Source organism: Athene noctua, chromosome 2, assembly GCF_965140245.1.
Source record: "Athene noctua chromosome 2, bAthNoc1.hap1.1, whole genome shotgun sequence".
Classification (NCBI taxonomy): domain Eukaryota; kingdom Metazoa; phylum Chordata; class Aves; order Strigiformes; family Strigidae; genus Athene; species Athene noctua.
This window is the reverse complement of record NC_134038.1, coordinates 60315605-60338812: the sequence shown is the minus strand read 5'-3', so window position 1 is coordinate 60338812 and position 23208 is coordinate 60315605. Positions and strand designations below refer to the sequence as shown.

The following is a 23208-nucleotide window of genomic DNA, read 5'->3' as shown; positions in this document are numbered from 1 at the left end:
GCTATTTCCGTTCCTTAACTTGTCTCATGATTACAGTTAATCATACTCTTCTTGTGATAGCATAGGTTGTTCTAGGTGGTGGCGTTTAACCCTGGTAGGCAGCTAAGGACCACACAGCTGCTCACTCACTCCCCCACCCGTTGGGATGCAGGAAAGAATCAGAAGGGTAAATGTGAGAAAACTAATGGTTTGAGATAAAAACAGCTTAATAATCATAAAATGAAGAAACAAAGGGGAAAACCATGAAGGGAAAAAAAAACACCACAACAACCCCAAGAAAAACAAGTGATGTAAAAAACCCCCAAATAATTGCTCACCACCAGATGACCAATACTCAGCCCATCCCCGAACAATGGCAGAGCCTCCCAGTTTTATTTCTGAGCATGATGTCATGCAGTATGGGATGTCTCTTTGGTCATTTAGGGTCAACTGTCCCACCTGTGACCCCTCTCAACTTCTTATGCACCCCCAGCCTCCTTGCTGGCAGGGTGGCGTGAAAAGAAGGAAAGGGCTTGACACTGTGTAAGCACTGTTCAGCAATAACTAAAACATTCTGTGTTATCAACACCGTTTTCATCACAATTCCAAAACATAGTCTCATATTAGCTACTGTGAAGGAATTAACTGTATCCCAGGAAAAACCAGCACAGGAGGTTAAATTCTGACCTCTGACCCAAAATTTAAATAAATGAGCTTTGTTTTTGCACCTTTGAGATGACATAATATTTTAAACCGTGACCCAGAAGAGGCTCTGTATAGCAGCAGAGCTAGGGCATCACAGCCAAACCTGTAAGTGCCTGAAGGTATTCCAGTTCCCCCAGTTCCCAATAACTTCTGGAGATATGGAGAAATGGACTCATCACTGGGAGGGAGATACAGACTGGCCCTGCTGGCTCATGCATGGCTCCACTCAGCTCAGTATGACAAAAATTTACCACAATTGCCCACAGAGATATTATATAGAGTCCCTCAGGCTTTTAATTTTGTAAAATAAGTTTTCTGTCTCTTAAGGGAGAAAACAGGTAATTAATCTTTAACATGGGATTTATAATTAAAATAACTTCTTGATTTACTTGATGTCACTGTGTACTATGCAATTCAGACAAACTAGACAAACTCACTGTGAATGAGACACAAATAATTTCTGGTGTGTAAGTTCCTAATAGCAGAAATATATACATATGTATATATATTGCTACCTGTAGTCATGGTTCAGAGGTTTAGTCAATGCAAGGTCATTTGTTATGGTTTTACATTCATTTACTGTTTAGTAAGCTAGTCATGGGTTAAATTAAATAAGAATAAATAAAAATATACATGTACATTTTTTTCCCCTAAAAAATGTATGTGTATACATTTTGTGGTTTGTTTAGATGACTGCAACATCTCCTGCACAACATTTAGCATGTTGCCTATATAGGACTTCTTAGTTTGAAATATTTTGATGGACCTTGCTACAAAGTGAAGATGTCTGCATGGTCCCAAAACAGTGATGCATATATTGCATCACTCAATTTTTTTTTTAAAATAGGTTATGTCACTTCTAATTTAAAGATATGTTTACTGGGATAAGTGCAATGCATATGAATCTAATTTTAAAAACATTGCTATGATAAATGCCAGCATTTTCTTGTAATATAGAAAACCAGCTGTGCTGCCTTGTGAACCCCAGTTTTCAAACAAAGTAAAAAAATACATGCAACAAAACCTCACTACATCAATAATAAAAAATGACTAAAAATATCCAACATAGATTTTCTGAAAATTATCAAGAATCAGATTACCAAAAAACACCCCAAATAAAACACAACACCAATGTCAACTTCAGATTCAGAGGATGAGGAATACTAGCATAAAAAATATAATTAAAAAATTGAATTGTAAATCCCTACAATCCCTTGATTTATCCTCTGACTGATTTTCAAAACAGACAAAATGTAAATATAAATAACAAGTTAGAGAGTCATCCAAATACTGGCAGATAATCTGAGCTGGAGTCCTAAGTGCCAACAAGAGATAGAAAGACTTTGTCAAGTACAATTAAAGGTACAATAAAAGAGGGAATAGTTGCGCGTAGGAATTCCAAACTGGAGTGGTAAGAATCTTTTATCTCTTCAAACAGGTTTAATTTCCATGAACTGGAGTCCACTAGGAACTATGACATATAGTCTTTAATTTTTATGTCAGGAAGGATGTTGGTAAATATCCTTTCTATCTGAACCAATATTCTTGGTGTCTTTTTCAGTCTGTCTCTGGCCTGTGACCAGTGGTTAGACTTTAACAATTGGGATGAGTAGTATGTATGTATGGTCACATGTGCATGTCCACATACGGACATAGCATCCAGAGCCTTTTCAGTGAAGACTCAGGAACACTGGACTCGTTTGTAATCATCCCCTGCATTAGGATTTTGTACCCTGCCTAGGTGTCATATCATTACAGATAGTTGTCTGTCTTTCTTTATAATGCCCATTTCCTTGGCATCAGAGCATGTCAGCAATGATAAAATAGATTTGTCATTATACCTCCACTTAGCTGTTAGTGTTATTCATTTCACAAGTGGCACTTTTGCTGTTCCTTTTCAACGAAGTCATTCACCTGCTGTGAGCCTGACTTAGAAGTAAGAATGAATAATGCATTTCAGATTCAGTTCACATTAATATAGATCTGAGACATATTTAGTTTTATAAAAAGAAGAGCTTTGATCTTGGCAGCAGTGAATTTTAAATGTTTAGAAGTGTACATTTTTCATCATTTCCGAGTTGTTGCAGCACACATTTATATGTATATATGCACAACTCTGTTTTCTCAGCTGACAATAGCTTTCTATGTCCTTGCCTCTGATGGAACACTTCACTATTAGGGAATCTCTTTACTTTTTTTTTTTGGTGCAGGTACTCTATTGTCCATGGCATGCATTTAAAGAGATTGTTCAGCATCAATGAACACAATGGAACAATCATTACAACTAAACCTCTGGACCGAGAGATAGCTTCCTGGCACAACATAACTGTTACAGCCACAGAAACAAGTGAGTAAGAAATTTAAGGAATGCTGTGTTTTATGTACTATGAACTGTAATTATCTTCTGAATATGCCTTCTTTTAAGTGGGGAAAACATGCTTCTTTCTCATTATATTACTGTTGCTTGCTACATTAAGGAGCATTATTAAAATGATTAGTTAAATAGAAGTGGAATGTATTTGAGCTCCAAGGTCCTGTGCTCTTTCATAAAAGATGGCCTTATAAAAAAAGAAAGGAAATTGTAATAAGATCGAGACTGTAACGCTTTCAAGTTACACTGAAGCATATGAATTGCTCCTGCAGTGCAGGATCTTATGTTAAATTAGACCCTGGTTAATTTCACACCAGATTTTTGACTAGTGTGAAATTAGCCAGGGTCTAATTTAACACCAGTCAGAAACCTGTGGCTCATTAATTGTGAATGTAAGGCCTAAATCAGCTAGAGTTCTCTTCAGTGACAATTAAATCTGTGAAGCGTCCTTTAGATAGATTTCACCTGTCAGTGTGGTTTGAAAGTCAAATGCAAATTGCTTCTGTTTGTGCTTTTGGTGAACTGATTTCCCTAACTCTGGGACAACACTCTAGAAAATTAACAGCTATTGATTTATAAGGCAGTTTAACAAGTTTATTGGGATATTATTTACAAACTAATCACATCCATCATCAGAAGGAAAAAAAAAAAACATATGAAATTAGAGTCAAATCAATAAATCAGACAGGTTTTGCCAAATAGCATGGTTTTTTAAATCTGAATGTCAGTTAAATTCTATTTATTAATTATTTCTTTAAGCACGTACTCATAAATTACACCGATCCCAAAAAGGAGCATTTCTACATATATGTATAATATTACTGCTAGAAGTTTAATATGGGACGGTCAGTAGGATTTTCACTGAAGTCTTTATTTTGTGTTTGGAAATTGATAGTTTTTTCTTCTTTTTCATCTTCTCTGTGAGTTTTTACGCGTGAATGTATTTTACTTCTCATGTTGTTGGGCAGCTGGCAGGTGTTGGTAAAATTGATCTCTGGCATATTTTTTGTCATGTCTTGAACAGCACTATGGAAACACAGCAGGATGATTTTGGTCTGGAATTTTCTGTTTAGTTAAACAATAAAATAGGAAAGAACCAAATGTTACAAGTGAAAAGTGTCTCCTGCAGCAAAAGAAAGTGAGTCTTTCACAGTAATGAAAGTTATTGTAGAGAAACCGAGCCCTCATTATCTTCATATTTTTATTCTTTATTTCTTTAATGATGATAAGGTCACTGTCTATAACACTGTATTCAAAAGCATTGAAGTTAGGTCACCCTGGTCTAGGCATACCTGAAATGATTTATATTATGAGCTAGTAACATTTTATTCCATGAAGTATAGTCATAATGTACATTGTGTGTATGAGACTTTCGGTGGATGACATTGTGGCTCCACTGAAGCCAAATCAAAATGCCATCCACACAAGATTTTCATTGCAGCTGAGACATATATTGAAACTGCATTACAACAGTAACCTCCCTACAGGCCTACTGAGGTACTAGCATTCATAAAAGACACATGCCTCTTCCCTCCTTTGCAATGACAGGGATCAGAGATTAGTAAGAGGAGCTTGTCTCTGTTATTGCAGACTTGTGGTGTGGATCATGATATCCTCATGCCATTGATATAGCATGTTTTAAAGGCACACAGAAGTAGATCTAATTCATTGGACCTTAAAGGCAAGCGGTTGGTACCTTCAATGTGTTGAGTCGTATTCTACTTTATGCTTAACATGGTTCTAGCTCAAGAAAAATCAAATTTTCTTTGATCAGTTTTCACTTGGTTTAATCAGCTTCCACCTAGCACAAGGCTGAAGCATAAACAAGACCATTCTAACTATGCATGAGAGCAAGAAATCCTTAAGTCATCAGCTTTACTCAACACTGATTAAGTGTGTCAGGTGAAAATTGACTGACAATTGATTAATTTAGAAGAGGAATATCTGCTTCATCTTTCTCTCTATTGAACTACAGATGAGCAACAAAAATTCCCAATGATAACAACTGGCTTGAGCTTACTTTGATCCTCATTTCTCTATATGCCCATTGGAAAAGTGCAATACAAGTCATAAGCAAACTTACCCACAATAAATAGCAGTCATTTTTCAATTGGGTCTTGCAGATGTCCTTTCATAGCAGGTTTCAGACCTGTGACATGACTGCAGAACTTACGGGTCTTTGAAGGCTTCAGTCATGCACCGTATCATCAATTCAATATTTAATTGTCAGCTCACTTTGGTCATACATATTTCTGTTGACAGACTTCTAACTTTTTTAATTAGTCCTTTTAAAAAAAAAAAAAAAAGTTCATTTCCTTTAGGAAGTAAAGAAATCTGATTTAGCCTAAATTGTCATTATAATAGCTATTGTTATTGTCGCTGTTATTATTAGCAGTACTACAAGTTTCCTTTTACTGGCTGATGACAATGTTAAGCTTTCTTTAATCCCCTGCAAGTACTGAATTCTACTTTGTCTCTAGAGATGGACACTGCTTTTCTTTTTACACAGCTCCAAAATAAGCAAGTTATGAATTTTGGTCCCTGCTAATTAAAACATTGGCTTAATTCTTCACACTGATCCATCCTATTGCACATGATATCTTGTTCTTTCAGACCTTGTTTTTCAAGTTCTGATCTCTCTCATGAAGATTATAACAAAGAAATTTTCTATTCATTGAAAGACCTTTAACCTAATGTAAGCTATGAGTACTATAGCTGTATACAAATTCTGAAAACTATTTTCCCATATAAGGGATAAAAGGCAAAATAAGTGTGGCCTATCATCTTTCCCAATTACATTCTGCTTCACCCAAAATCTTCACTAAATATTTACCAGACACTGATTCCAAGAGTGTCTTCGTAAAGTGTTTCTCTCTCCCAAAACAAAACACCTGTGATTTCAGGAAAATGAAAAACTTCTGTACAGTTATCTTCGAACAGCAATGTGAGAAATGCTTTTTCTTGCCATTTAAATATATAATGAGGAAAATTGAAACAAACAAAACAATCACAACACAACCACCCAAATACAGTAAGGAAGTAGAAGCAAGACTATTACCAAAAATAAATTAGAAAAGAAGGATAATTTGGTGAAAGAAAACAGATGTGCATGACAGCTCTAGGCTGAAAGGTGCTATCTAAATGTCTGTGCAAGCAAAAAGTAGGTTTTAAAGCCAATACAGTATCCATGAATCTTACGAACAAGCAATTTAGAAATAGGCCAAGGCAGCTGGGTCCTTCCCATGCAACTTTGTATATGACTGAGGTCACCAAAGGTGTTCCCAGCCTTGCAATAAGTGTTACAGTTTTCCTTTCAATGCCAATTCAGCCAAATCTCTGCCCCACATATCAGATTCTGACAAGTAAAAGAAGTTAAGTAAGTCCTACATTCTTTTGTTATTTCTAAAGCGAATTTGTGCTACTTTTTCTGTATATTTAAAAAATAAGATGAGCACTGTTTCATTGCCTATTGTATTATATAGATGTTGAGAATCAACAAGAGATATGTCATCCCACAAAAAAATACTTTTAAGATTACTCTGACAGATCATAAGCTTTGGCAAATTAGCACAGCTCTAATGATTTCACAGAAGGAATAGCAATGTGAAACTGCTGAGTATCTAGCCCTTTATCTCTGTGGTAGTTGTTTTTACTGCCATTTCCTTTGGCAAAAGTCTCAAAGCTATCAGCGCAGATTCCATAAGATCCAAGAAAACAAATGTTTGCTCCAAGCAACTAGTGAATTATACATTAAAAAAGCAATGTAAGAACCAACCAAACCTGTACAGTTTGAAGTGAGGCAGAAAGGAGTACGTTTTGTTTTTCTCTTAAAGGTCCATTTGACTAATTTAAGAAAATGCCTTAAGGACTTCTGAACAGTCAGAAGCAGTGACACTGGCACCCATCATGAAGCATATTTTAACATTTTAACACATATAATGAATATTCTTGTGAGTGACATAATTTGGTTTAGATAGAGCAGATGGATAGATATTTAGGTTGATAGATACTTAGTATTCCTGTAATGTCTTAAGATTATTTTATTCACTGGAAGAATGTCCTCACTATGGTCCATACCCAACCCAACAAGTTAATGTGAATGTTATTGTTGTAGTGAACCTTCTTGCCTATTAGAGGAATAAATTACATTATGGGGAAGGCAGACATTTCTCAGAGCTATGCCATGTGAGTGACGGTTCCGTGTGCTGATAGGCAAAGGACTTCTGAGAGGTATTCAGTATAGAATCACAGAATCATAGAATCATTTAGGCTAGAAAAGACCTTTAAGATCCTTGAGTTCAACTGTAAACGTAATACTGCCAAGTCCACCACTAAACCATGTTCATAACTACTACATCTTCCTTCAGGAATGGTGGCTTCACCACTTTCCTGGGCAGCCTGTTCCAATGCTTGACAGCTCTTTGGTGAAGAAATTTTTCCTAATATCCAATCTAAACCTCCCCTGGCACTACTTGAGGATATTTCCTCTTGTCCTATCACTTGTTACTTAGGAAAAGAGAGTGACACCTCACTACAACCTCATTTCAGTCTCCCCTCAGACCTCCTTTTCTCCACGCTAAACAACCCCACTTCCCTCAGCTGCTCCTCATAAGACTTGTGCTCTAGACCCTTCACCAGCTTTGTTGCTTTTCTCTGGATGTGCTCCAGCACCTCAATGTCTTTCTTGTGGTGAGGAACCAAAACTGAACACAGTATTTGAGGTACAGCCTCACTAGTGCCAAGTACGGGGTTACAAGCACTTCCTTAGTCCTGCTGGCCACCGTGTTTCTAATACAAGCCGGGATTCTATTTGTTTTCTTGGCCACCTGGGCACACTGCGGGCTCATATTCAGCCAGCTGTCAAACAACACCCCCAGGTCCTTTTCCATTGCGTAACTTTCCAGAAACTCTTTCCTAAGCCTGTGGCGTTGCCTGGGGTTGTTGTGACCCAAGTGCAGGACGTGGCTCTTAGCCTTGTTGAACCACATACACTCAGCCTTAGCCCATTGCTCCAGCCTGTCCAGATCCCTGTGTAGATCCTTTCTTTCATCAAGCAGATCGACACTCCCACTCAACTTGAAGTTGGCTGCAAACTTACTGAGAGTGCACTTAATGCCCTTGTCCAGATTGTTGATAAAGATACTAAACAGAACTGGTCCAAATACTGAGTCCTGGGGAACACCAGTTGTGACCAGCCACCAACTGGATTTAAGTCCATTCACCACAACACTTTGGGCCTGGTCATCCAGCCAAATTTTCACCCAGTGAAAGATACACCAATTCAAACCATGAACAGCCAGTTTTGCCAGGTGAATACTGTACCTGCAGATCTTCCTTCCCTTAGTTTTTGGTGGCATAAACATTTTTATTACATTATTTTTTTCAGCCTAGTCTACATACAAATTTTGCACCGTGAAACTAGCATAGTTAGGTCTGGCTTTTCCTTATGTGAGGTAGTTATAGCAATATAACTTTGTGTAAATGCAGGAAAAAAAAGTGCCTTATATGAGCAGAGTTTATTTCTTTTTTTTGTATGGGAATAAGCCATACTGACATAGTTTTTACGTCTAAAGCCAAAGTAATAAAGTGGCTTTAGATATACACAATAATAAAGTATGCTTGTATAACAGAAGCAGCAGTACAAAATGCATAGGAATTGAACCTGTTGTACAATTAATATTTGGAACAAAGCTATAAGCTCAGTCTATGAAGTCTGTCATCAGTAATGCCTTAGACATGCCTGGGCAAAACCAGACTTCTTCGTAAATACATGTTTGGAGACCAGTGGATAGAACAGCTCTGTTGTCCCAAATTCAAAGTCTCAGCTTTCTGACTTGGCTAGGGTAGGGTATCGGTGTCCACTGATACTCCATGTCTGGTAGTAGCAGAAATATTTTTAAAGCATGTGAATTTTGGTGACTTTTACACCCAAAGCTTCAACATTTTAAAATACTAAAGAAGAGGAAGAGCAATAGAATTTCTTAAAGGATTGTGACCAATTGTTATAGTATCTATGATGTTAAGTGATGTAAGATAGTGCAGCCACATCCTCCAGGTGCTCCAGCCCTGGACCCTCCTGCCCAGCTGCTGGAGCCCAGCCTGGTATCCAGGGACCCGAGACCTCTGCCCAGGCCAAGGGATGTGGCTGACGCTTTCATGTTTGCAGACTCAACCTGTAGTAAAGCTGAGCACATGTCCCAGAGACACACACACACAGACAGAGAAGACACTAAGATGGCAGGTCACACAGACTGCCACAGACAAGGTGCTGCCTTCAGTAACACCTGCATACAGGACTTACATAAACCACAAGGACAGCCAAGTCCCTTCCTTCTCCTCAGTGGAGAGGGAGAAGGTCACTAGTGCAGGCACACACACATCATTCTGCAGGTTCATAAGCACATCCATACTCATGGATCCCTTCAGCGTCAGCATGGAGCCTCTGTCAGCCTGACACCCCTGCCTGGATCCCAGGTCCTATTATCTGCTTCAATGGTTCCCAACTCACCATCTAGTCCATACTCTGTGCTTGCTGGCAAACACACAGAACTCACACACTCATCCCTCATGCACTCCACACTCACAAGTGCCCCCCCTGAGCACCTCACCTGGACTCAAGGACCCCCTACTCACTGTTGAGTCCAGCTTAAAGCTTGCTAGTGAAAACACACAGAGACCCTACTCAATACCAATTTGGGCAAGATAGACACTTGTCCCCTGCACTCCCCACCCAGTCCAGTAGCTGGCACCATAGGCCAGGGTTGTCTACATCCCTGTTTGACTCCAGTAGCTTGCACCAGTTCTCACTCACACACACGGAGGTCTCATCAGTAGCTGGTACTTAGTCCCTGAAGCACATGTACACATTAAATGATAAAGAGTGAGATTATGCAGAGAGATAGCTAAGAAAAGTTTTAATAAGATATAAGATATAAGATGATATGAATTACCAAGCACAGGGGTCAGCCAGACAAGCGTACTGACTAGCCGTGTTATACCCCTTTCTGTCTGCCCCCTCTTTGTTCCTCTCTGCACATCCCCCATGGGTGTGTCCAGCTCCACTGATTCCAACCCCCCTCTGGGTCTGCAGTCCCTCTGGTTTACAGTCTTACCAGTGGCAAAGTCCAGGTTGATCTACCTGGAATTGTTGCCTTGTGGTTTCTGGATAGCCCATCAATTATCATGAGTTTTTTTTCTTGTAATTGTCTCCATGTTTGCTTTGTCAGTTATGTGTCTTGGTATATTTTGGGGTTTTTTGCCCTTTTTCTCCCTCAGTTTCCCAATTGACAATGTCTCCAATCTGATAAATTAACAGGAATAAGCTTTCTCACACTCTCGCATGCCCCCTTCAATTAATATGCCTGACTAAGTTTGATTCCCATCACCTCCTCCCTTATCATTTGTCCCTCATGTTTGTGTCCCTCTTATGTTTTTCTTTATAGTTTCCTCCTTTTCTTTTTAACCCCTGTTGCACTGAATAAGGTCCTTTACCAGATACCTTAAGAGGAGCAGAAACTCCATCCACATACCCTTGCACAACTAGTATGGTAAATTGTTCTACGTACAAAAAACCTCATTTAATTTCTACAGATCAGATTTTATTCTTTACATTTAAATCAATTTCTGACTTGATAAATGAATGAGTGAATAAATAAAAAAATGTACATTAGATAACCTTATATATTACAAGATATACTATTATAATCTAATGTGATGGATTAGTAAAAAAAAAAAAACAAACAACAAAAACCCCCCACCACTTCTTGTAAACAGAATTCCAGAAAAAACCAAATCCTTCTTTGTATGTGTAGGATATATTTGAACTCATTAAAAAGATTTAGTATAAAATGTGTCTATAAGTCTTGATGACTATTTTCTTCTCTGCAGAATATAAGTAAAATTTTCTAATGCCTACATTTAAAAGTAATAGATTATAACTTCTGAATTCTGTCTTTTTTTAACCACTAGAAAATCCTGAAAAAATTTCAGAAGTAAATGTGTATATCCAAGTTCTTGATGTTAATGATCATGCACCAGAATTCCCCAGATATTATGAAACATTTGTTTGTGAAAATGCAGTTTCTGGACAGGTAAGTGTGAAGGAGCTAACTAACCCTCAGGCAAATGGGGTCCATCAGTCAGCTACCCTAACCCTCCAGGTACACTGCAGACTCTCCATTTTCCTCCACCCACTTTCCTCTACAGCTTTACATTTTTCTTAAGTAATCCTGTTCTATAGCCTAAACTCTTAATTACACAATAAGCATGACACCAAGATCCACACAGGAGTCCAAAAGAAAACTGCAAGAGGAAAACCAGGATATTCAAAGTTCTCAAAAAAAAAAAAAAAAAAAAAGCAACAACAAAAAACAATAAACAGAAAAAATCTGTGTTTTTTCACAACTTTAATACATTCTTTGGACAGATGAAAGAGAACTTTTCAATATTTGTGATGATTCCAATCAAACATTTTGTTGTTTTGATTTCTGAATCACAGAGACTTTCTTTTTACACTAGCTTGTTTGCTTTGACCTTGATTAGACTGCAGTTAAATAAAGTTTTCTTTGTAGCAAAAGCAATTTCTTTATAGTTTTTTTTCATCCATTTATAAATGTTTTTATTAACAATTGGTTGGTTTGTTCTGCATTTGGTAGTTTTTACCTTTGCAAAGGCTACCTCTGGTTCAGAGGTACTTGGACCAAGCCATTTCTCTTGATCTTTGGGTAACACATTGTCAGATCAAAGTACAAATGCCACTTCATGTTCCTTGTCTTCAAGGCACCATGAAGTAAATATGGAAGCTTATAAATGGATATTTATAATCCATGTTTTGGACTTACCTATAATATAAAAACTGAGGTGATTTATTTCTCAAGGTTTTTATTATTCTATAGTTGCCTACTGATAAATAACATCTTTATGCTAACCTGTTATTGGCTACATTTCAATAACAATTGAGTAAATGTATATATTGGGTATTTTAAGAATCACTGGAGAAAATGGCACTGTAAAGAATAGTAGTAACAATAATAATAAACTCTTTGAGCATAAGATACAAAATTATTCCTCTTTAACATTTTAATATCTGAATGAAGAAGGAGCATGATGTCTTACAGACAGGAAAAATGTTACTCTAGATTATTTTTTTTTTCCTTTTTAATTACTATAGGTTTTTGAGAGTCACAGGCATCTTTAGTTTAGCCTCTGGAGACCATGACAATAATGTTAAACAGTCTTCTCGTTAAAAAAAGATCTTAGAAAGAACAACAGGAAATTGCTACTGAAGTGCATAACTGTCACAGTCAGAGTTTATCATATTTTTTTTCAATGTTTATGATTTAAAACAGAATTGATAGTTGATGTATCTCCTTCAGTGCTATTCTTCTTTTTTTTAACTTTATACTCACAGAAAGAAGGTTCTTTATTTTCATCAACAGGAAGCCAAAAGCGTCAAAAGTTATTTTATAAATGGCCTGGTTGTCTACTGAATAACACAATTCACATTTCAGGACAATCAATTTAAGCAGTTGAAGAACTTAATCATGACATAACATATGTTTTCTTTCTTAACCATATTTCTGTAATCAATTCCAAACAGCTCAAGAATCTTCTTACATGTTATGAGTAGAGATCAAAGTTTGTCTAGATACTCTATCACATTTCAGTGTCTAAAGTAGATACCCATTTATTTGGAAATTATATGCTGAGAGATATTCTCAGAGATGTTCTGAACTTCTGGAATTCTCTCCCCTTTCTGATCTCAGCTGAGATGTGTATACTTTCATGGGGTATTCCAAAATATATTTGCATCCCTGGGTATTATAGGGTCTGGGAGAAAGGAAGGATAGGCACTGCAGAGGGAAAGATGCTGTCAAAAAACAAATTGTTTTATTCAAGTGAATTTTCCTTGGTGTCTGGTTTAAAACAAAAGCAATGTAGAGTCATGTGGCAATTAAGCTACTTTTACACAGCCTTAAAGTATACTTGGTTATAATGAAGAATGTGAAACACATCATGAATAAAACTACCTGTTGTCCTAATTATTGAAACTCATAGGCTGTTAATGACAGCTTCAGTCTAGAGAAGAAGGCTTGTTTAGAAGTTTTGGATTTTCTGAAAGGTTATAAAAAATTCTTTGTCTATTTTTATTGCATGAGTGTTGATATTCGTGATCCGGTAGAGTGGTTTTGTCAGAGTTACAGACATGTTTAATTTAGTGTCCAAAAGACATTCAGACCAAGGGATTACATTTTGGTCTGTGAGACTATAATCTGAAATATAGCAATAAAAATGGATGTAAAGGAAATACATAGGTGTTTTTTGGCACCATTTAAAATCCATCCATTGTGTTTATTAGACATTTTAGAGGGATTTTTCACTATCCAGTTCATGTTACAATTCTGTAGTGTCCTATGATCCAAAAGTCAGCTGTATACTAACCACAACTAAATTTTCCTTTTCTACATTGACAAACCACTTTCACTGCACCACTAGTATTAAATACATTATTTTCAAAATTACTTAAATGTGAAAATTGTTATATAAAATAGACTTTTATCCTACTACAGCTATAGCTAGTATCAGATTAAATAGAACAATATTAATAAGGCATCCAAACCCATGATTCCCTTTCAATTGCACCTTCTGACTTTATAGCTGTATGAAGACATGGTAAATGATGACCACAATATGGTATCAATTCTTTTTAGTTACCCTTTATGTATGTGTATGGTAACTGCAAACTGTTGAATTCTAGAGAAAATATTCTATAAAAATGATCAGAAAACAAAGTGGACAAAATCTGTCCCAAATGTAACACTAGAGACATCTCAGCAGGAATGGATTTGACCCAGAAAGCTTAATTCCCAATTAATTAATAAATTAACTCACCCTGAAACTGCAGCCTAAAAGTTTACATAATCTATATCAAGTATCTTACATGATGTATAAGCAAGCTGACCATTCAGAAAGTACCTATTTGTATGCATGGCAATTTCAGCCCTTTTGTGGATATTGGTCTTTCTTCATATCATGCAGGAAACATTTCAGTTGAAGACAAGGTACACTGAACACTCCTACATTCTGAATTGATGCTATCTTCTCTAACACGTATTTATTTATACTGGCAATTGTGAGACCCTGTAATTTGGGGATCATATATGAAGTTACTTTGATGTTGCAGCTTGCTTAGTAATTTTTATTAGATCCAAAGAAGTGACAATGTATGCAGAGCACTTTCAGTTAGAGGTAAGAAAAAAAACAGATTTCTTTATTTAGTACTTAGCATATAATAAAATAATCATCAGTTACAGTGAAAATGAAGAGTACTCATTTGATATTACTTCTCTACATAATAAAATGTTGACAGAAGAAAATAGGAGAAACCTTTAACCTAGTTCTAGGGGTATACAATTAATGTTAAAAATGAGCAGTTTGATAAAACAGATCCTTTCTAACAAATCATGATGTAAAAAGATTTTTGATAGAGAAGGAAAAGTGATAGGTTAGTAAACCAATGTTTTTTATTTCACCTTGTTACGTTCTCTTCATCATTTACAAAAAATATCTGAGCAGTAGAGATAGAAAAAAAAAAGTTAAAAAGAAAGAAAAGCAGTGAAAGCAGCCTTTAGAATATAAAAACATGGTGAAGCTGTGAAAGCACCATATATTCTAGCAGGCCCTTACTCTAAGCTACCCTTGCAGATGCACTAAGTGTTACCTGTGACATTTTGAAACAGTGGACATAGCAACCAATGGAAAATTCCCTTTTCCTGTTTTATACAGACTGTGATTCTACAACATTATCTGGAACAGGTAGGAAGATTTTATCAGCATATACAAACACATGTAAAAGGCACCTAAATGTCATGGCATGAGCTTTATGATCGTTATTCCTTTGCTGAGAGATACACCATTTTATTTATATCTGAGCAGAAGCATCTTACAGTAGACCCAGAGAAGCCAGATCAATATTATGCCAATTTACTTTTCAAAAAAGTAATAGAAGCAGTCAAAAGGGGAACCTTGGTCTTGAGGTAGGTGGTCTACCTGGAAAATGCAGGGGTTGATTATATTAATGAACATTTGAATCTTTTACTTGCACTAAACTCTGATGATCATCAAAGATTATTAATCAATAAGAAAAATTCTACTCCTTTTAAGACCTCTGCCAATTTGAACAACACGAGTTCTCCCAGAACAGGTGGGTGATCAGATCTCTTACATCCTATAAACCACCGCAGAACTCCTACTGAAGGATATTTGGGGAAAAGCAATCCAAAAAAACAAAAAAAAAAAACAAACAAAAAAAAAAAAAAACAAACAAAAAAAACTAAACTAGAAAGAGAGAAGTGGCAAATCTGTTCCTACTTCCTTCCATCTGTCTAATTGAAGTAGTAACACTATAGTTGGGTATGTAAGCATGCACAAAGAACTCCAAATTATATACTCAGAGTACTGTAGCATCAAAATTAATAGTAGTGGTAGTTGTTCAGATGGACAGTCTATGCCTTAAGTTGAACTTGGTAGAAAGAAAGCTCTTACAAACAGAAAGGACTGCAACAGAGCAGTTTTATTTTTCCCTCTGGACTTCTTCATAATTCCAGTTCAGTGAGACCACTTTGGGTTGAGGAAATGAATTTTCAATTAATTTTCATCAAGACTACTAGGCAGTCAACTACTCCATAACTTGGTATTTGTAAGATAAACAACACCCAGCTAGGCAGTCAGTTCAGAAGGGTTTACAGAAAATCTCTTCCATACAAAACAATCAATGAGGGATCAGAGCTGTTACTGATATTTTAGACTCTCTCTCTGATGACATTTACTAGTCGAAAGTGCCCACTAATTAGATGGATGGGGAAACTGAGTATAGCAGGACATATATTTTTTGACCTTTGATCAAAGGAGTTCCTGTTGTTCCCAGCACTGGTCTCAGTGTGTTTGAAAAGAAACAGTAAATGAGGCCCACACACCATGAACTGAAATAATTTTTTCAAGAAAAATCAAGTGAATTAATCTTAATTTTAAAGAAATATACATTTTCAAATGGACTGCTGGATTATTAAAATGTCTAGATTAATAAGCCTTGAAATAAGAAATTTTACAGCAATTAAATTTCAGTCTAGTCAATACAACAACTGATACAACCTTGCAGAAAACAACACATCATTTGCTCTGTTTTCTCTGTTTACACACTAAAATGTAGGGGTTTTAAAACCTTGACTCACAAGCAATAAGTGCAGTTTTTCAGGCTGTGATTCCAGTTTCCCTGGTGAAAGTCTAGAATCTCCTAGATTAGATGTACAAAAGCCTAGGAAACTACAAAAAAGAGAAAGTTTCCTTCTCTCTGGGGGATTTTTCATTTAGAGTCAGCAAAATCAGAGCTGACTATTGCTCTCTGAATATTTTATTAACTCATCTGAGTTTTGCTGAATCTTAGTGGAAGTGATACAGTAAGAAATAAACAATAAGGGTTTGACTTGTCCTTATGTTCCAAATATTCCCCTGCTAAGGTGAATTCTTAAAGGCATGTGAATATGTCTAGAATAATCATAGGAGTCTTAGGTTTGTGTAGAACAGCACAGTACAGATCAAAACAAGTGAAGATTTTTTTTTTTCAGTCAGCCACATACTCCTCAGAATTTTATTGATTGGATCAGATATACATAATATCCATGGGGTCAAACACATTATCTAAACTAACAGAAGTTAATAATGAAATAACAAAACAGTATCTATTTTACAACTGGAATAATTTTATGATTTCCAAACATGATAGACACCTAAAAATATACTTTCCAAAGACATTGCTAATATCTGATTAAATAACTCTTAATCAGTTAATCAGAGTGAAAACTGCAAGTCTAAAAATCACATCTATAATTAATGGTTGGGTTTGGTTTGTTTTTCTTTTTTTGGTAGGCAGGTAATTTTTCTCTGCTAAGTAACTAAATTCAAACCAAACAAGACCAAATTAAATGTGGCCAAGTTGTCTTTGAATATTACTGTGTTACTCTGCATATTCGGTCTAGCTTGACAGACACTGAGTTGTACAGACAGACATACATCCATACAAAGCTTTTTCTCAGCTGCAGCCATAGAGATGCTCCCAGTAAATTGTCAACAAAGGTCAGCATAGTGGTTTTTAATTTATTAAGGTATATGGTAGAATATTATCATGAAAATGTGCCATTTTTCATGTTTTAGACTGGATGTATAGTTTTGTTCTCTACTGCTGTTCATACTGAGCATATTCTGGGAACTGTATTCCTTTATAAAAATGAAACCTGTGGTTTGTTATCAAGGTAATATTAGTGATCAGTTATTGCTCTTCACTTATTTCTTGACCTGTATGCCTTTACCTGTATTTGCATCACCTTAGCTATTTTGTTTGCTCTGAAGAAAGGGAAAAAATTCCAAGAAGCTTCATCCTTTGTACACTGTCACCAGCTATATCACTGAACAATCACTCTTCTCATTAGTGGAAATAAAAAAAATCTCAAGGGCCCTCATTTTTTCATAGAGTGAAAATAAAGATTTGAAATACATTTGACATACAAAGAGGGAACAATGCCAAGAATAAAAAGCTTCTGGGGTGTAAACCACATTTTGTACTCTGCTGTGACGATTTCATCAAACTTAGCTTGCTTTAAAAGAAAAAATAATGTGTGCTGAAGTCTTAGATTTTTTACTGAAAAATGATTTAATCAGGAAAGAGTTTTCAAAGGCATAGATGGAAAGCTGTAGTCACTTCCCTTGACTTACTGCTTTGCTTTTAAAGCACCGCTTGTAGCATTCAGGTGCTTTCTGGTTTGGGGAAAGTTGAGGCTTCAAGTCTCTTGGGTAAAAATACCTACAAGGCATGAGATGACTGAAAATAGAGCCCAAGTTCAAAACTGGACACTATCTTTTTCTTTAAATTGGTGGGCTTACATAAGTTTACTTTCCTCCTGATCGGCAGGGACACTCACCTCACAAATACATGCAGATGTTCACATCATTAAATATTTTGTGATCAAAATAATAAATATAGGCTCTTTTTAAGCAGAAAACATAATTGTTAATTATGTTAACTAGTGTGGTTGTTTATTTACAGAGATTAAAGATAGTCTTTTGAATGATAACTCTTTTTTGTTATTATTTTATCTTGCAATGACTATCTGGTTTGACATATTTGTAAATGAAGGCTATTTTGCTTTCTTGAGAAAAAGCAGCTAAAAAGTTTCATAATCAATCTGGTATAATACCCAGAATCAGCAATTCAGCACAGGAAACTTGTCACCATATCTCACTTACTGGAGTTACAATATATCAGTTGAATGATGTCATTGTGTTTGTGGGCTGGAAGAAAATCGGTTTTGTATAGAGGGATTTGTTCAAATGTAGAATGATATACTTTTCACCTTGGGAAAAAAAAAAAAAAAAAAAAAAAAGGACAAAACACTATATATTTGATGAGGTTTTTTTCATTTATGGAAACTTCATTTACTCCTGGTCTTTTGAATCAGAAAATATTCTACATTTTTTCAAGATTTTAATGCCTGCCTCTCTCAAATAGATGAAAAATCAAAGCAGCATGTTTACAGAAAGTGAGCCTCAATAAGGCTGTTTGAGTATTAAAGGTGTGTATTTGTGTGTGCGTAACATACACTCAGATCACATCTCTAACATTAACCGTTTAACACACCTGATATATCCTTTTATTGTTTTAAAGGGCAAGTAAATGATTCTATTCGTAAACAATTATGTTTATCTGTGTTTACAGCTAATTCAAAGTATCAGTGCAGTGGATCAAGATGACTCAGCAGAAGGTCACCGTTTTTACTTCTCCTTGGCCCAGGAGGCCACAAACAACTCACATTTTATTGTCAAAGATAATAAAGGTAGTGTCATTCATGTACCTCTTTAGAACCTTCCTAATGAAAAAATGCATGCTTCTAGTGTTCATTACATCACTAACTTTATAGAAATTTCCACTTAAATAGGAATAGTCAGTATAAGATATGTGAGTGGTCCTCACATCACCAATTTTATAGAGATTTCCACTTAAATAGAAATTGTCATTATAAGATGTGAGGTGCACTTCAAAACAATAATTTAGTAATACCAAACAGTTTAAATTCCTTTTTCAGAAGGGTAACAAACAGAAAAAGACAGATTTATTTCAAGGAAATAAATTTATTTTCTTAATGTAAGATATAGTGGGAAACTTCCTTGTTAAAATTATCTATTTGTTTATGACAAAAGACCATCAGAAAGAGAAGTTTACTATTAATATGTTACTTCATCACTTTAGCAAGATCAAAATTTTAAACACAGATAAATACGAATGTAATCCTATTTCCTAATACATTTTAAACTGCATATGCTGATTATTGATGATATCATACAAATGTCTTCTATATGTACTTTAATATTATTCAGAAATGATATTGATTGAGACTCTTATTAATAGAGTGATATAGAGACATATCAAGCAAAATCACCCTGCGGTGAAAACGTTGAGTGCAATATCTGATGGAATTTCAGGGTTGATGACCACTTAGAGTCGGTCTGCTGAGACTACAAAGAAGGGCGTCTTCAGACTCAGCTAAAGTACATGTTGTTCTTACTGACTTTGGTAATTATTTGAATGTTCTGGCTAGGTGAATAAATCAATGCAAATAAGTTTTGGAAAGTTCAGACTATGTTGAACAGCAAACAACTACTCTCAGTATCTCCAAAGTTAGTCAATGTATTAATATGTATTTCAATTCCCAGCTTCATTAACCTCTCACTCAATGCCAGGATAAGTTGTAGTAAGGTCAAACTGCATATAAGCCGTGAGCCTTTCCCACATTTGTTCATTCTGCACAAGGCCCAAGTAGAGCCACACACAAGGCAATTATGTCCAGTTCCTTTTGGTGGCTATTGATGTGGAAAAAAAAATCTTTTAAAATATGGTACAATCAGCTCTCAATCTCTTTTTCTCTTCCTTTCTGCTGCATTTCATAGAATTGTCTGGGTGAATTGGGACATTTCGAGGCAAAAGCAACTCTATACATCTGGAGCATCTTATCTCAGAGTTGCTGAACTATGACAGAAACCTAGAAGAACTTAAATGTGAGGGAGTTAACTTCAATAGACTGTTTGGATAGATAGATGTATTATACAGATAATGGTAGAAGCATTTTTTTTTTTTCTATGTACATTTATGCATGCATGCAATATTTCACACTGACATGAGAAAAAAATCTGACATGTAAATATTTATAGATTTTTCTTCTTTCCATTACACACAGATTTAGACAGGGCTAATTTGTTTTGCAATAAACAAATTAAAAGTTTCAGATTTGAATTAGTTGATATGCAGCAGGAGCTGAATTTAAGATGCTAACTGAGTTTTCTACAGAACTGATTTCTAAACACTAATAGTTAAATACAAAGCAAGGTGAGAGCCTCTAGCAACTTTTTATTAATTTAGATAGCAGGAGCTCAGCCAGATCTAGATTTTGAGTCAGGGAAAGAAATAAGAGACTATTTTAGTGGACTTTTTTCTTTCTTTCTCTTCTTTGCCACCTGCTTCCTCTGTGTGCTGCTAGACACACTTTTGAAGCCTTTTGATTGGTAAACTGTCTATATTTCATCTGTGAACTGCTGGATTGGTAGCAGATGGTTACATGGAACCATTTTAAGAACCAATTAATTAGTCTGGGCAGGTGTCAGGTACTGAACACGGTGGGAATTTTTTTAGCTCTGAACATTAAAAACAGAGCTCCTAGGTCGAATTTTATTATTGCCCCTGGAATACATATGTCAAAAATAAATGCAATTTATTCATGATTGACAGAAAAAAAAAAACCACCACATGTCAGTGTCTGATTTTACTTTTTTAACTTTCTTAATATGTAGCTTTGCACAGCACTATTGCTTTCAAATATGTCAGATTCCACTGGAGTTTTATTGTTGTTATTAAAAATAATACATGCATATAATGCATAATAATTTGTCTTCTAGATAATACAGCTGGAATTTTCACAGCAAAAAGTGGTTTCAGGAGGCAAGAGCAGTTTTCTTTCTACTTGCCAATATTAATTTTGGATAATGGAATCCCACCGCTGACGAGCACAAATACTCTCACCATCACTGTCTGCGACTGTGACACCAAAGTTAACACCTTCTACTGTCGATACGGAGCTTTCATGTACTCCATGGGTCTCAGCACAGAAGCTTTAGTTGCCATTTTGGCTTGCATACTAATACTCCTAGGTAAGTAAGAGAAATGACTTTGTTTCCTTTTACAGAGTCTTGGTTAAATGACAAAGACGTTCCCTTGACTGGAAGCAGTCTGCTACTGAGAAAAATTGCAATAAGGCAAACATTTAATTTCTTTTCTGTTTTCTTAACTATAATTTCCCCCTCTCTCCTGGTTTTCAGTAAAATATGAATTCTAACACAATGTCCTAAAAGATGAGTCATGGTCCTGCTTACTCCTCCAGCACTGCCAATCATAAAAGTTTGGGACTCAAAAGTCTGTATTGAGCTCAGGAAAAGCTAAAAACAACATTATACAAGAAAATTTGCTAGTATAAGAATATATTAAAAGGAGCAGCACCCTACTCATTCTGCTTTAGGTATGCCAAATGTAGAGCTAGAGATCAATAAAAAATAATAAAAGAAAAAGATACTCTCAGAAAGCAACTCCAGGAACAAACAGGGAGTTTCTCTGTCAAATAAAAAAAGTTGCATCTCCAGACAGCCTTTTCTCCAAAGGGTGGACATCTCCTTTTTCATCTCAGGAGATACCAAATTAACTTCCATACATTTAAGAGCTTGTGGATGTGAAAAGTGGGTTTGAGAGCATTTTGAATGCACAGGAGTTGTGCTTGTACCTCTGCAAAGGGTCATGTACAGCTGGCAAATGGCACTCAGAACCAGACCAACCGCCCAACGCTGGCTGCTCCTGCACTCCATGGGGTTATGACTGCTGCAAGATAAGTTGGAGTGACAACAGTCAGGAAAACAGCTCCTTTACTTGGTGAAGCATGCAGTTATTGCTGCTACAGTGCATTTGCCTTTTTTCAGCAAAAGAATATTCCTGCAGGGTTCGATGCGTGATTTGGTGACACTGACACATTATAACAGTAGGTACACTGAACTAATCCTTAAATATCCATCCTGAAACTCTGTACCTGTCTGAGTTAGTGAGGCTAAGGTATGGTAGCTTCTGAGGCCAGGCAAGAAAGACAAGCGGTAGAGACAGGTGAGTTTGTTTTCCAAGGAAAAATAACTGATCTTAGAGCTTGATGGTCATGGGCCTCAAGGCCAAATTCAAGCTGATGTCAATAAAGCAACAATAAAGACTTCTAAATCCCTGTTGCCTATGTAATACAATAGCATATCCATATTATTCCATATAGCAATGTTTCAAAAAATGCCATATTCAAAAATACCATTAAAAAAGTGATGGATTATGTTAGTAAAACCATTTTTCCACTAATGAAACTACAAACAATTCCAAAGTAAGAAAATGAAGAAAGAATCAGGATTTTACCGGGCAGTGTGATATCAAATCATCATTATAAATTGTGCGAACCTAGAATAAATTGTTTTTCAATAAAATTCTAAAACAAAAAAGGAAAAAATCAAAACAGGAAAACTGCAGCGTAATATCCAGCTACACAAGTATAATGTCCAGAAAAAAAGAAGCAATAACAAAAATTACATTGCCTTAAGAAACAAAAAAATTCAGTGAAAATTATTCTCTCAGTGTATTTGTTAATGAGAGCAAATACAATAGTAATATTTTTAAATCCTGTATTATTAAAAGAAATATACACAATTTTAAGTAAAACCATTACTTTTTTTTTCATATGAAGGATATCTAGGTAAAGGTAAACATGCTTTCTTCTACCCTCATTATACAATATGAATCCTACTAGTGTATAAATAAGAGCGTATAACACTAAGCATATCATCATTATCTACAAGAAAGCTGAGGCTTGAAGATGAAGGCTTGCGGCTCTATCGTGATGCTGTATTTTGATCTGCCATAGTATCAACAGAAAATAAGAAAGACAAGTCCAATAAAACTAATGAATTTTTTTTCAGTTTACACCAGTGAAAAAAGAAATTTAATAAGTTAAAAATCACCCCATATTCTGCATTCTGTC

General features: G+C 35.8%; 1 protein-coding gene across 1 annotated transcript in view; it reads left to right on the top strand.

Moving 5' to 3' along the window:
* Positions 1-23208, top strand: part of CDH19 (cadherin 19) — a 68500-nt gene that overhangs the window by 39270 nt on the left and 6022 nt on the right. The window contains exons 9-12 of the mRNA XM_074899291.1: positions 2895-3031; positions 11024-11145; positions 18822-18939; positions 21053-21304. Of these exons, the coding sequence (XP_074755392.1) occupies positions 2895-3031; positions 11024-11145; positions 18822-18939; positions 21053-21304 (629 nt within the window). The remainder of the gene's footprint in view (positions 1-2894; positions 3032-11023; positions 11146-18821; positions 18940-21052; positions 21305-23208) is intronic.